The sequence below is a fragment of the Solanum tuberosum genome, unplaced genomic scaffold (genome assembly GCF_000226075.1).
Source record: "Solanum tuberosum cultivar DM 1-3 516 R44 unplaced genomic scaffold, SolTub_3.0 scf00208, whole genome shotgun sequence".
In the NCBI taxonomy this organism is placed as follows: domain Eukaryota; kingdom Viridiplantae; phylum Streptophyta; class Magnoliopsida; order Solanales; family Solanaceae; genus Solanum; species Solanum tuberosum.
This window is the reverse complement of record NW_006239132.1, coordinates 825,498-838,706: the sequence shown is the minus strand read 5'-3', so window position 1 is coordinate 838,706 and position 13,209 is coordinate 825,498. Positions and strand designations below refer to the sequence as shown.

At 33.4% G+C, this 13,209-nt stretch overlaps 2 protein-coding genes and 1 long non-coding RNA gene across 3 annotated transcripts; all 3 read right to left on the bottom strand.

The window, feature by feature from the left end:
* Positions 1-366: 366 nt before the first annotated feature.
* LOC102593049 (uncharacterized) lies at positions 367-1,793 on the bottom strand. Its single transcript, XR_001474483.1, has 2 exons — positions 1,421-1,793; positions 367-755 (listed from the first exon to the last, which is right to left on the bottom strand). It is a non-coding gene; the product is annotated as an uncharacterized lncRNA (long non-coding RNA).
* Positions 1,794-3,645: 1,852 nt separating this feature from the next.
* LOC102601184 (transcription factor MYB108-like) lies at positions 3,646-4,948 on the bottom strand. The gene is made up of 3 exons (XM_006355791.1): positions 4,828-4,948; positions 4,409-4,538; positions 3,646-4,135 (listed from the first exon to the last, which is right to left on the bottom strand). Exons 1-3 carry the CDS (start codon positions 4,946-4,948, stop codon positions 3,646-3,648), a joined length of 741 nt encoding a protein of 246 aa, XP_006355853.1.
* Positions 4,949-7,807: 2,859 nt separating this feature from the next.
* Positions 7,808-11,598, bottom strand: LOC102592708 (nitrogen regulatory protein P-II homolog). The gene is made up of 8 exons (XM_006355768.2): positions 11,292-11,598; positions 11,135-11,180; positions 11,004-11,031; positions 10,146-10,233; positions 9,972-10,039; positions 9,682-9,751; positions 8,360-8,395; positions 7,808-8,214 (listed from the first exon to the last, which is right to left on the bottom strand). The coding sequence occupies exons 1-8, from the start codon at positions 11,479-11,481 to the stop codon at positions 8,141-8,143; spliced, it is 600 nt and encodes a 199-aa protein (XP_006355830.1). The 5' UTR covers positions 11,482-11,598; the 3' UTR covers positions 7,808-8,140.
* Positions 11,599-13,209: the final 1,611 nt, after the last annotated feature.

Genomic DNA, 13,209 nt, shown 5'->3' with positions numbered 1-13,209 from the left:
CAATTGTCTCTTCAACATATTTGTATTTAATTTTTGTTCTTATTTATTTCAAGTATTTAATTTTTGTTATTGTAGTCTATTTAATAAAAAATTGTAAATGAAAATATTTTTGGCATAAGTACTCACATGTTATACCCCATATGATTTGGTTTCTAAAAATTTATGTTCTATTGGGCATAAAAATTTAGTTGCTAGAAAGGAAAAACTTAGAAGATCTATATATTTTTAATAGTTTCTTAATGAAAGTGTTACGTAGAAAACCACTTGCCTCATAGCAGACACACATTCTACTAGCCTTCTGCTTTGTAGCACGCCATTTCTTCATCAACTTATCCAAACCAGTTATGTCACTGCACACTCCTTTGAATCCATAGATTTTGGAAAGCACCGAGTATAATGCAGGATGGTCGTGCTCTAATGTGTAGATTCCATTTGCTGCAATCTCTCCGAGCTCTAGACATGAGTGCAAGCCACATGCTCCTAGCAATGCTCCCAGACCTGATACCACTCTTCAGCATCCTCTCAAACTCCTGCATTGCACTCTCTGCAAGCCCATGTCTTGCATAACCTCCAATGATCGAATTCCTTGTAGGGATTGACTCAAAAATTGCAGAAAGCAACTTCAGTGTCTCCACATTTAGCGTACATGTCAACAAGGGAGGTCAACAAGACGACATCAAGAGGGAAACCAGACTTCAAGATGCACGCAAAAACTTGATTGCCTACCAGAACAGCAGAGTAGCCTGCACAGGCATCTAAAACAGTTGAAAATGTAAAATGATTAGGATGAGAACTCGAGTTCAATATCAACTTAAACAATTTCAAAGCCTTCATAACTCTCCATATTACACATACCCTCTTATCATTGCTATCCAAGAAACCACATCTTTCTCACTCATCTCATCAAAAAACGAATCGACCTTCATTAAGCTTCTTGTTCTCAATATACTCATTGATCAAAGTACTCCAAGTAAAAAAAAATCTCATAGGCGAAGCCAAGATTAAGAGTTTGGAGTTCTAAAAGAGAGGGAGGGTGGTTCGGATTAAAGGGGGTTCGAACCCACTACTCTAGCGTTTCACAGTCACTTCTTTACCATTGAACCGTGTTCACAAGTTAATATACATATATATTATCTAATAAAAATACACGGTCTACCGAAAAGCTACTAGGTCTGATCAAAAGCCCTTTGTGACTCACTTGTGCACCCAAACTTCATATAACCCAAAATTAACACATTCCACAGCATAACATCTTTGTCCAAAATTTCATCAAAAAATCGACCTAAACCTCTGTAATCATCCAAATCAACATAATCCCTCATCAAATAAATTGAGACTTATCCCCAAACAGAGCACGAGACCATGAAGCTGAGGGATTAAATGCTTGAAATCAAAAATGCAAGGAGGAGCTAACACATACCGTGAAAGTGAGCTCATTGGTCACATGTCTCCACATCTGCTCATATCTAGAAAACATCTGTATACTTTCTCCGGGTTGTTAGCGTTGCGCTACCGGGAGAGCATGGTGTTCCAAGAAATGACATCTCTGTGAGGCATTTGGTCGAACAGGTACTCTGCTTGTTGGATGTGGCTGTGTTTGAAGCAACCAGCAATAAAGGTATTCCATGATACGACGTTTGTCAAGTGAGGACTTTGATCGAAGAGCTTCCAAGCTTCTCGGAGGTTTTCATTTCCGATGAAGCTGTTGAGGGTGGAAATTTGGCGGCGAAGAGCAAAGGTGAGCAGCGCCGTCATTTGACTCTTGTAGCCGCGATCTTATATTCCCTCCGTTTCTATTTATAGGTCACTGTTTTAGGTTTCAGGTTTTTAGAAACTAGGTAAGTTTATTTACTCTAATTTAGTGTTATCTTTAGAGTTGTCAAAAATTGTCAGCCCAGCCCACTCGGTCCAAACATCGCGGGTCAGGAAATTTGATGGGCTAGGACGGGTCGGTCCTTTATTTGGAAGGGCCTGAAAATGCTCAACTCAACACAACCCTAAAAAGGCCACGGGATTTGTCTATGTATCCAAGATACATATGATTCACAAAGATAGAGTGTATCTAGAACAAATTAACATAATTTTGAGTACATGTATCCCGAGATACATGTATCTGGACGTCCAAAATCTGATAAAATTCGTAATATTATAACATAACGTGCCTTTTAAGTAATTATTCCATACACTAGAGAGATTTCTTTAAGTTACCCTTAAATAAATAGTTTTGGTTTATGGGCTGACCCCGAGCCGATCTTGATGAAGCCTCAAGGGTCAAAGGCTTATAAACCCTAGTTTTAAATGAACTTGAAAATCCTATCTCAACCCTACCCCCAACAGGTTGGGTTGGGCCGACTCCATGGGTTAAGCCGACTCCATGGGTTAAGCCCATTTTGATGGCTCCAGTTATCTTGAAGTCAAGTTTTCAATAGATAAATATAAATTAATTAATTTTGATTAATTAAATTAACTTGAACATGAATTAATTATTTAATTTTCCTATGTTTGGTCAAATTCATATTTTTAAGCTAATAACTCTCAAGGGTAAATAAGAAAAATAATGTCATTATTGGTTTTGTGAAATGACAAATATTAAAGAACATTTATTTTTAGTAAAGACGACATATAAATAAAAACGAAGAAAATACAATTTATCTTATAGGTTACTATTCTATTTTATACTCCATCTATTCCTTTTTAATTGTCATATATACTAAAAGTAGTTGTCATTTAAATAATCAAAAGAGAACTAATTTTTTTTCCCAACTTTGTCCTTGATGTAACGTTAATTATTTTAGAATCGAGAGGCACATATATAGATAAAGATTAAAAAATTAATAAGGAATATATTCATCAAACAACACTCTTTATTAATTTTTTCTCAAAAATTGTGTCAAACCTTATGATATAACAACTAAAAAGGAACAGCAAAAGTTTACCTCCTTACTAACTACCTGATTAAAAAAAAAGTTAAATTACAACAAAAGTGTGATAAATATTTTCACAAAAGGAGTAATATTATTAAATTACGATAAAAATGTCGATCACACGTACATATAAAGTATGCAGGAGTTTTTATGACCTTCTAATTAACTCACTCTTTTGGTATTATTTACCATTATTACTCACTCACTAATTACCTGATTAAAAAGTAAATTAATTCATTCTTGAATCACAAACTAAAATACATCTTGCATCATGACTTTCAAGGATAGTAAATCAAACATTTAACTCTTTAATTTCCCCCCATAAATTTACCCTAAATTGTGCCTCATTTATTCTTTTTCCACATTTCCATAAACAAATTCCTTGTTTTTAGAAGACTCCTTTTTTTTGTTAGTCTTGTAATAGAAAGTTTTATGATCATACGAAAAAAGTTATACAGTAGACAAACGTTTGTGTTAATTATGTACTACGTACATGCATGGAAAAAAATTGACGCGATGGGTGCGCATGCATATATATATACACTATAATAAAGGTGAAAGAGAATTCATAGTTAAAGTTTATACGATGAGTTTTTATAATAATTTCAAGTAAATATTACAATAATAATTATCTAATTGGGTTCACCAATTAAATAATTATAGATTTTTTTTGTAAGTTCTTATATATATACAAAATTATTGAGTTCACGTATACTCGTAATCAGAGCCAAAGGTCCATTTCATCCAAACTTGGCATTTCTGCACTTGCCCAATAATTGTGACAGTAATACTGATCATCCTCATCATGAGATGAATAATTATAAAGTGTCATATCTGAAGGGGTTGAAAAATCATGAGAAATATTAATTCCATCTTCAAAACTAGACAAGTTGTTCCAAATATTGCTATCATCTTTTGTTACGAATGAATCTGTTGATGAGATGATATTAACGTTTGGACATGTATTCATATTGTTTGGAGAATAATTCTCTGTCACGATTAATTCAGAAGAAGATGATGATGATGAAGAAGAAGTCGATATTTGTTGAGCCAGCAGAGAAGGCATCCATTGATAGAGAAGGAAGTGTTGAAAATGTTGACTATTGATTTCGCAATGAAGCTCTTTTGCATGCTTTTGCACTTTGGTTCTCCAGTAATTCTTAACATCGTTATCGCTTCTTCCAGGCAAATTTTCTGCTATCTTTGACCATCTATTTTTTTGTTAAAAAAAACAAAATAATTATTATTTTATGAGTTCAACTTTTACAAAAATATATGTAACCATACGCATAATTGTGATGCTCATCATATACCTCCCATGGTTGAAAAGCCATTGACCATATCTTTGACTATTTTTTCTTTCTTTTTTTGTTTAAAAAAAAAACAAAATAATTGTTATTTATATATGAGTTCAACCTTTTATAAAATATAATCATTTCATTTGTCTCAGTTTATATGACATATTATATATATAGTTTACTTACCTATTTCCAAAGCGAAAATGAAGGAGTAGAATAAGGAGCTGCTCTTGAGGAGTTATTTTTCCTCGTCGTAAATTTGGCTGCAAATAATTCAGCCATCTTAGTCTACAACTCCTACCGCTACGCTGCAACCCTATATTGATATATATACGTAATTATTTTTTGATGAAAGAAACAAAATGATATATATATATATTGTATACATACTTCATTTGCATGCAATATGTAGGAAATGATAATATATGTTTAAATTAAATTAGATGAGATGATCAATCACCTACACTATGATATGGCATCAGCAGGCTCATGATGATCAAATTAAAAAGAAAATGAAGAGGCATACCAACACATGAGAGACGTATTGATGAAATATATAATATGATTAAGTAAATAAATGTGTGATCTCTCAACATGACATATACCAGCAACGTGAGCAAGTGAATCCCAGCGTCCTTGTCCAAATAGGGAGATGGAATGGATGAGTTTAGAGTCTTCATCGGGACTCCAAGGTCCTTTCTTCATCTCCATTGATACTTGTTCCATTCTCAAGACTCGAATATTGTTATGGATCGTTGTTTCAATTAGCTAAGGGACTATATATAAGTACATAGAAAGTGTCCTTGGCCATGAAAGTCTTTTTTAATTGGTTTGAGAGGTAGTGATTTTAAAAGTTTGAGATAAGGTTGCATAAAAAGAGAGGATTGTGTACGTTCGTTAGTACTACTACGTACTAGCTAGTAGACGTGAATATAACGAAATGTTTTGGAAGAATAAAAAACGAATAATCTGTGTAATGTTTTCAAATCGTCTCTTGTAACTTATTTTGTATATTTTGCGATTAGTAGGCATGTCACGCAACTTTTCTACATATATTATGGAACTTGTAACTTGAGAAAACATATATATATATATATATATATATATATATTGACTTCATGTTTAAAGTTTGTAGGTATTTGATTCGATATTTTGTAGTCTTATGTTAAAGGAATTAGGAATTTGTTTAATTTGGTAGTGCTAAAGTCAAACCGCATTTACCACTAGAAGGATGCCAATTAATGCCTTTATTCCCTTACCACTCCAAAATCACCCTAAGCAAGCAAGGTTTAAATCTAATCCCACACTTTTTTAACCTATTAACTTTAAATTCTGAATCTAGACAACGTTTTAACCATAGAATTGTATATCAATCAGTTCGGTTCGATTTTGAAGTTTATCAATTTAACTTATGAGTTATTGATTTGTAAACTTGTTAAAACCGTTATAGAACCATTAAAATATTGATTTCGATCACTATCAGTTCGATTATTGGTTCAACCGTTAATATTTGAAAAATTAGCATTAAAAGTCACTTAGAAACAAGATGACAAGCCAAATGAACCATACACATGAGTTGATAGATTGCATCTTGAGCAAAACTACAAAAGCAAACACTGACACATTCTAGAATAACTGAGAGTTTGAGACGACTAGAAATTAAAGGATGTCAAGTACTTTATATACTGAATAATATAAATATGTATCGATTAATCTATTAAAAAAAAACTTCAAACCACTAAAAACATGTAACTCGATAATAAAAAAATTAGAACTATTACTAAAACCACTAAATCAATAATTCATTATCGATAAATCATAAAATTCAAAATCCGACTAGCAAATCTATGGTGTATATGTTTGAATTCAAAGATTCTTAACCCACCAAAAAAAAAAGAGGTTCCTTCATTGACAAGATCACTTGCTGCTGAGAAGGCCAGCAGGATTATTGACGTAACACAATGCTTACAAAATTCCAACAAATGGTGGGTTTGGGGGAGAATCAAATGACCAGAGGTGAAACAATTACAACTATTTTCTACCATTTCTATTTGTCACTATTATAATTAGGATTGTGTACAGTTCGATTTTGAAGTTTATCGGTTTAACTTATCGATTATCGGTTTGTAATATGCTAAATCGTTACAGAACCATTAAGATATTGACTTATCGTCAGATTTATTAAACTTTATCGGTTCGGTTATTGATTTAACCGTTAAGATTTGACACAAAAAAAAAAAATCATTAGAAATCACTTAGAAACAAGGTGATAAGCCAAATGAACCATGCACATGAGTTGATAGATTGCGTCTTGTGCAAAACTGCAAAAGCAAACACTGATACAATGTAGAATAATCGATAGTTTGAAACAACTAGAAATATAAGTATATGAAACTAAGCTCTAAGTCAAGTACTTTATATACCAAATGATATAAATATACTATCGTGTTATAAATATAAAAATATTACTAAAATCACTAAACCAATAACCTATTATTGATAAATCATAAAATTAAACTTTCAAAATTCCAACAAATGGTGGGTTTGGCGGAGAATCAAATGACCAGAGATGAAACAAATACAACTATTTTCTACCATTTCTATTTGTCACTATTTATTTGGATTTATATCCCGCTATGTGAATGTATCAAATGCTATGTATCCCGTGCACAACGCTATGTATCCCGCTATGTGAATGTATCAAATGCTATGTATCCCGTGCACAACGCTATGTATCCCGCTATGTGAATGTATCAAATGCTATGTATCCCGTGCACAACGCTATGTATCCCGCTATGTGAAATGTATCAAACGCTATCCCGTGCACAACACTATGTATCCCGCAAACATCATTTTTAAGGGATTTTTGGTAAATAGAAAACTAGAAGGGATAGGATGTTATTTAGTACTTATAATATGTGGTTCCTATAATTTATACTTTAAAATTTGTGATCTCAAAATATATCATGAAAGATTTGTGATTATATAAAGTATTTTGTTTAGGATAAAATAGAAAATTTAAACTAAAATTGTTTTCGAAAATACAAAAAAGATATTCTTTTCATAGTGTCATATAAGCTTAGTACTTACAAGTTCAGCCACATTCATTCTACTGTATATGATTCTTTTGCAGCACTAGAAGTGGTCATTTTTTCACTATTGATACGTGGATTTGCACAAGCTTGGTATAATAATAAAGGAATCAAGTAACAACAACACGAACATATACTCAGTGTGATTCCACAAGTGAACTTGAGGACGTGAAGTGTACGTCAACCTTATATTGTTTCCAATCATTAGACTATATTTTTTGAACACGAACATATACTCAGTGTGATTCCACAAGTGAACCCGAGGACGTGAAGTGTACGTCAACCTTATATTGTTTCCAATCATGAGACTATATTTTTTCGTAATAGGGGAAATAATGGTGGGAGATGAGATTCATGAGGATGAGTCCTTGGACTACCAGAAGCCTGTGACTGCAGAGCGGTTATTGCAGCAGCTATGTCTGAGGAAGTTTGCATTAGCCTGAATTAATGGTTCAATGTATATTGCACAGAAGAGTACATACACATGGGGATCTAACAAGGCTAAAGTTTCGGATTTGATATATGTATCACTATATATATTAACGGCTCGTTTAGGAAATTGCTTGAATAGCGTATCATTCAATATCCACAGTGATCAACCAACATATTACAGCACAACTTCAGCCAAAACGGGGGAAGCAAAGTTCCGCAATTGTGCTGAAGAGTTCAAATACGAAATGGCTGCTAAGCTACGACTTTTCTGGAAATTGGCTACTGAAACCACAGGTACAGGGTAAGTCTACAACTTGTTTATTTTATTCCCTACTTGACTGCACACAACTAAAGATGATTAAACCTTTCAACTTCAAGATAGAGGCATTGCCGCTCAAGAAGTTGATAATGCAGAGGACATATCAGCATGCCCTCCCATCATCCTCTCTGCCTTTTCTCCCCGTTCTCCTGTTACAGTGTACCATAGAATCATTACAAGGGAAAAGTTTTAATCTCTATACAGGATATGAAATTCAGATGATAAATCAACCTACGAAGACTATCTAATTTATAAATACAAAAGGACTATCATTAAGCAAAACATTCTACTTACCAGTGCGAACTCTTATTACATCAGAGATGGGAGTCACTGCCAAAGTAAAAAAAAAACAGCATCAATAATTCAGCATTTTGTAATATTTCCCTCAAGGCAATAATGTCTAGCACACCAAGGTTCCGAGAATATTCAATTGGAATATGAAAAAGTAATGATATCCCAATAGATGGTCCAACTTTAACAGCCACTTCGAACTTAAGGGTCTCTTTCACTCGTTTAAGATTTTCTTTGCAAGGAAAAACATGTCATGTTTAAACGTTAGCAAGATCAAAATTATGTAATATGATTGCGCATATGTTACCCAAGAGATTCCTTGCTAAATAGAGACTTGGCCAAAAGCAAAGGATCCCTCCCAAACACATACATGTGAACTAGTTACCACTGGAAACTGTGTTTTATGCTCTTCAATAAATTTCTTCTAAATAGATACCTGTATCTTTTTTAGTTTTTATACTAAAGAAAAAAAATCCGCCCATTAACTGACCACTTGCTAATACAATATGGCCATTAACTTGAGCACACAATAAGCTCTTCTAGCATCAGAGTCAGACAACCTGTGTGATGATCCACTCCAGGCTTGGCTTGACATTTTGGCAGAAAAAAATGAAATTAAGATCAAAGATAGGCTTCTAACATGAGAAACATACTCACCAAATAAAAAGCCTTGAGAGGAAAACATAGAAGAGTGTGTGTGTGTGTACTGATAAATCATAAATGTATGTATCTTTATAAACTAGAAACTGAAATCATGTTTGCTCACAAGACGTTTAAATATTTAAGAAAATAAGCATCAAAGCAAAGGAGAAATCAACAAATTTGGGCTTCAATTAAACAATTGTGAACAATGTCGGTGATGGATTTCCTTGTCTGATAAAATAGAAGGTAAAGATCAAAAAAATTGAGATTCCTACAGCTTTTTATCTCATTTCAAAATTTTGGGATAGTATCTCCATTTGTTTCTTCTGGTAGACTGAGACCTACATCAGTTTACAGTACACCATCTCAGTGGAACCAAAAGATTTTGTTTAAACAAATATGGATCGTCATTGCAAGCACGTATTAAAAGGTTTGCTAGCCTTGGTTTTCCTACATCATGTGCAACACACTTAGATTACTGAGGCAAACATTTGCTTGGAAACAAAACAGCAAATTAAAGATTATGATTTATGTGTTACACCTTACCCTGTACAGAAGATATGTCATGAATCATGAAATGAAAATATACAGCATACTCATTGAGGAAACATTAACTAAATGGTTTCAAACTTGGTTAGAGAATTTACATCAAAAACTCCAAGATTATGAAGAGAAAAACTTACAGAATATCTTTCCATCGCCTATTTCACCAGTTCTTGCCTCTTCAATTATCTTGGCAATGACTCCTTCAACCTAATAAGACAGCATTACAGGTTAGATCAGAACTAACATCTAAAAAGCACAATTCTATCACAAGGAGCACCACTTAGATAAAACTTCTATATACATAGGATAGATAAATGACACTTTAACCATATACTTCTATAATCATATACTTCAACCATATACTTCTACACATATGATTTAAAATTATAGCGCAGAAAGCTTGATCAAGGCCATTTAAATTCAAGACCTGGTCTTTGCTGACAACAATTTCCATTTTAACTTTTGCAACAAATGTGTCTTCAGAGAATTCAGAGCCTGCAAGCAGCAGATAACTTCAAAACCCAAGGAAGAGTCTCTTTTTAATCGAGAAATATTCAAAACAATGTAAATAAACACTTAAAATTGATGAATGTTTCCATACCAGCTTGCCTCTCAGTCAAGCCTCCTTGGGCGCCAAAACCACGAACATCCGAAACAGTGACACCACGAATGCCCATTTTCAGTAGTGCCTTCATAATTCAGAAAACATGAGTAAATAATGGAGTCTTTTAGCTTCCGGGATTAGATGTTTTGAAATATCTACAGGAAAATGGCTGCCTTCAATCTAGTTGTGAAATGGAGTTCAATAGTCATCACAGAATCTGGGCTTCACTTCACCATGCATTTCAGGAGGAACTTTTTTTTTCTTTTAGTGTTCCTTCGGTGCTAGATATTATTAGGACATCCTGATCTAAAGCCCGTGTCCCCTTGAATTTTTTTAAACTTAGCCATAACAAGACTTCTTAGTATCAAGAAACAAAGAATTTCTCTGAAAGCTTAATAGCAACTCAATACTGTCCTATCAAAAGGATTATCCATAGGGTCATTATATGACAATATAGCAAAGAAAAAGGTATATATATATCAAGCTCAATGAAGAAATAGTTAGACTATATAACAAGAAAGAACCAGGATGAATTCGAACTTATCAGTACTGATATTAGTAGAGCAAGCTAGCAGCATTTCGATTAACCCTTTGGCCCTTTGTAACTTTATCACAACTGAGATTGAAGCTGTGCTGTAAAAGTATTTTCCACAATATATAGGCTTTTCTATGATGTCATAGAATGCAAAATTGGGGTTGAGTAAAAAAAAACCCAAAAAAAGTCCAATAAAGAGCCTCAATTTAAGCATTCATGTAGGCATGCAACCTTAAGAATCACAAAGGGAAAAGATTCTTTTTTTTTCTAAAAAGTGGCGCATGCATATGAAAATTGAAAGAAAAAATTCGAGTTCTTACCGAAGAAACCTGTTGAATTCTCCAAGGTCTAAGTCCATTCCAAAATTTGCAGAAGAAACGCAAAATTGAATCAGTAAACAGAGTCAAGAAAGCAGATTAGAATACATAGTAAATAAAATTGATGCTATCACCTAAGAATTGCTTCGACTTTGTAAAATTTTGCATCGGGGACGAAATCTGAAAAATCAAAACCGACCCATTACTACCATAAGCAACAAAAGAAGGAAAAACACTGACCCATTACTAAATAAATGAAATTATGAAGTGGGGTTTAAGCAAAATTGAAACCTGGAGAGGTTTGAGCTCTGATAATCGGGATAGAAGGAGCATTTTGACAGCGTTTGACGGTGAGCTGCGAAGGGAAGAACTTGGGTTGAACAACGGTGATGGAAGTGAAATGAGGGAATTGTGACAAGGGTGGAGAAGAAGAAAAGGAGTGAAGGGAGAAATTGGATTTTGAAAGCGAGGGAGAAGCCATTGGCGTTGAGTTGCAGAAGAGAAAGCTGGTAATCGATGAATTCTATGGCCTTAAAAATAGTGAAGTGAAGTGACGCCATTACTGAATAATTTGGATTCTTTACCTTTTCTCTTCGTTATTATCGATGGAAAAAATATTCAAGTACAAAAGGAAAATGATTAAAGTAATAGCTCGCGACAAAAGAAAAATAAGTAGGTTTAAAATTGAATCAAAATCAATAATTCAAATTGAGAAATTTATCAATAATGGGTTATTGATTTAGCGATTTTGATAATAATTTTAATTTTTTAAAATATATTATGGATTCTTAACGGTTTGAGGTTGTAACACCTCGCAAATTCTACTTTAAGGATCTGAATCATTCGTCATAAGTATGTAAGCTTGGATCGAGTGACATCCAACAAGTACATGCGTTTTAAAGTCCATTCCTAAGTGTGAGAAGTGAATCGGCAGTGGTTTAGACTAAGTTTTAATAGCTTTTCTACGGCCTAAGTTTGCGCATTGGTTCATGCAAGAGTCAACTTCAAATGACTATATCTCTCTACATATGAAGAGTTAGATGTCCTATTACCTATCAAATTAAATGTCTATCAGTCTTCTTTCCAACGCCACCACGATTGCGTCAAATCGAGGTCCAAGTCAAAAGTTATGATCATTTTATTTTTATCAGACATTTTATTTTGGAGATCATGAACAATTCTGAACCAACGAAACGCCGATCTAGTGCTAGTTGAGTAAAATTTAAGAGATTTTCTATTTTTGAACATATGTTTCTTTGGCGTTAAACAATGTTGGGTAGGCGTTTCACCGGTTGAAACGCTAATTGGACAACGGAAAATCATTTAAGTCGACTTGGGCCCGATTTTTCTCATTTTTGACCATTCTTTTAAGTCTTAAAAGTGGTTTTCTCTCCTCCTCTCATCCTCATCTTGATGTAAATCTTTTTTCATGGAATTCAAGCTTTCCAACACAAATTCCTTCGTCTATTCATGAATCATTGATAGAAATTTCAATCTTTGGTCATAGGATTTTCAAGAAGAGAGCTCAAGAATCTCAAGAAAAGGTTACTTGATTATTATTCTTCAAGTTAGGGTTCTTCGCCAAGATTTGTTGAACGTTTAAGATATGTAAGACCATCATAATGAGGAGTTACATTATTCCTTGTGCCATACATCTACTGTTTCAAATCGTAAGATCAAAGCTAAAGTTTTTACCCTATGATCCATAATCTTCGAATTTAGTTTATATTCGTATTGTTGAATTCTTGATTTTGTTATAGAGATTTCATTACTTCACTTTATTAATGATCTTTGACTATTGATTCATGCTTAATGCCACAGGAACCCTTTAGTTGTTAAGAGTTATTGAAGACCTTATCATATTGATTTCTTATGCATTGTTTTTAGGAGTAAATTAAATTTCAATTCTTAAAGTAGTATTTCTGAAAAAGCTTCAAGAGCATGAATTTGTTTCAAGTGCATTATTTTCGGAAAAAAAAGCATAGTTAGCTTTAAAGAGAGCATATCTTAATTTCGAGAAGGTGAAGTGAGTTCACATAAAGCATAGTCTTTAAAAGCAAATACAAAGAAACATTTTTGAGTACTAACTCAACATAGAGAGTCTTAGTAAAGTGGGACCTTTTACTTAAATGAGACACCATACAATTATTGAGCATTATTGCAGTATTTTGGAATACTATTGAGCATCGAGTTGGGTAAGAATTTAGAA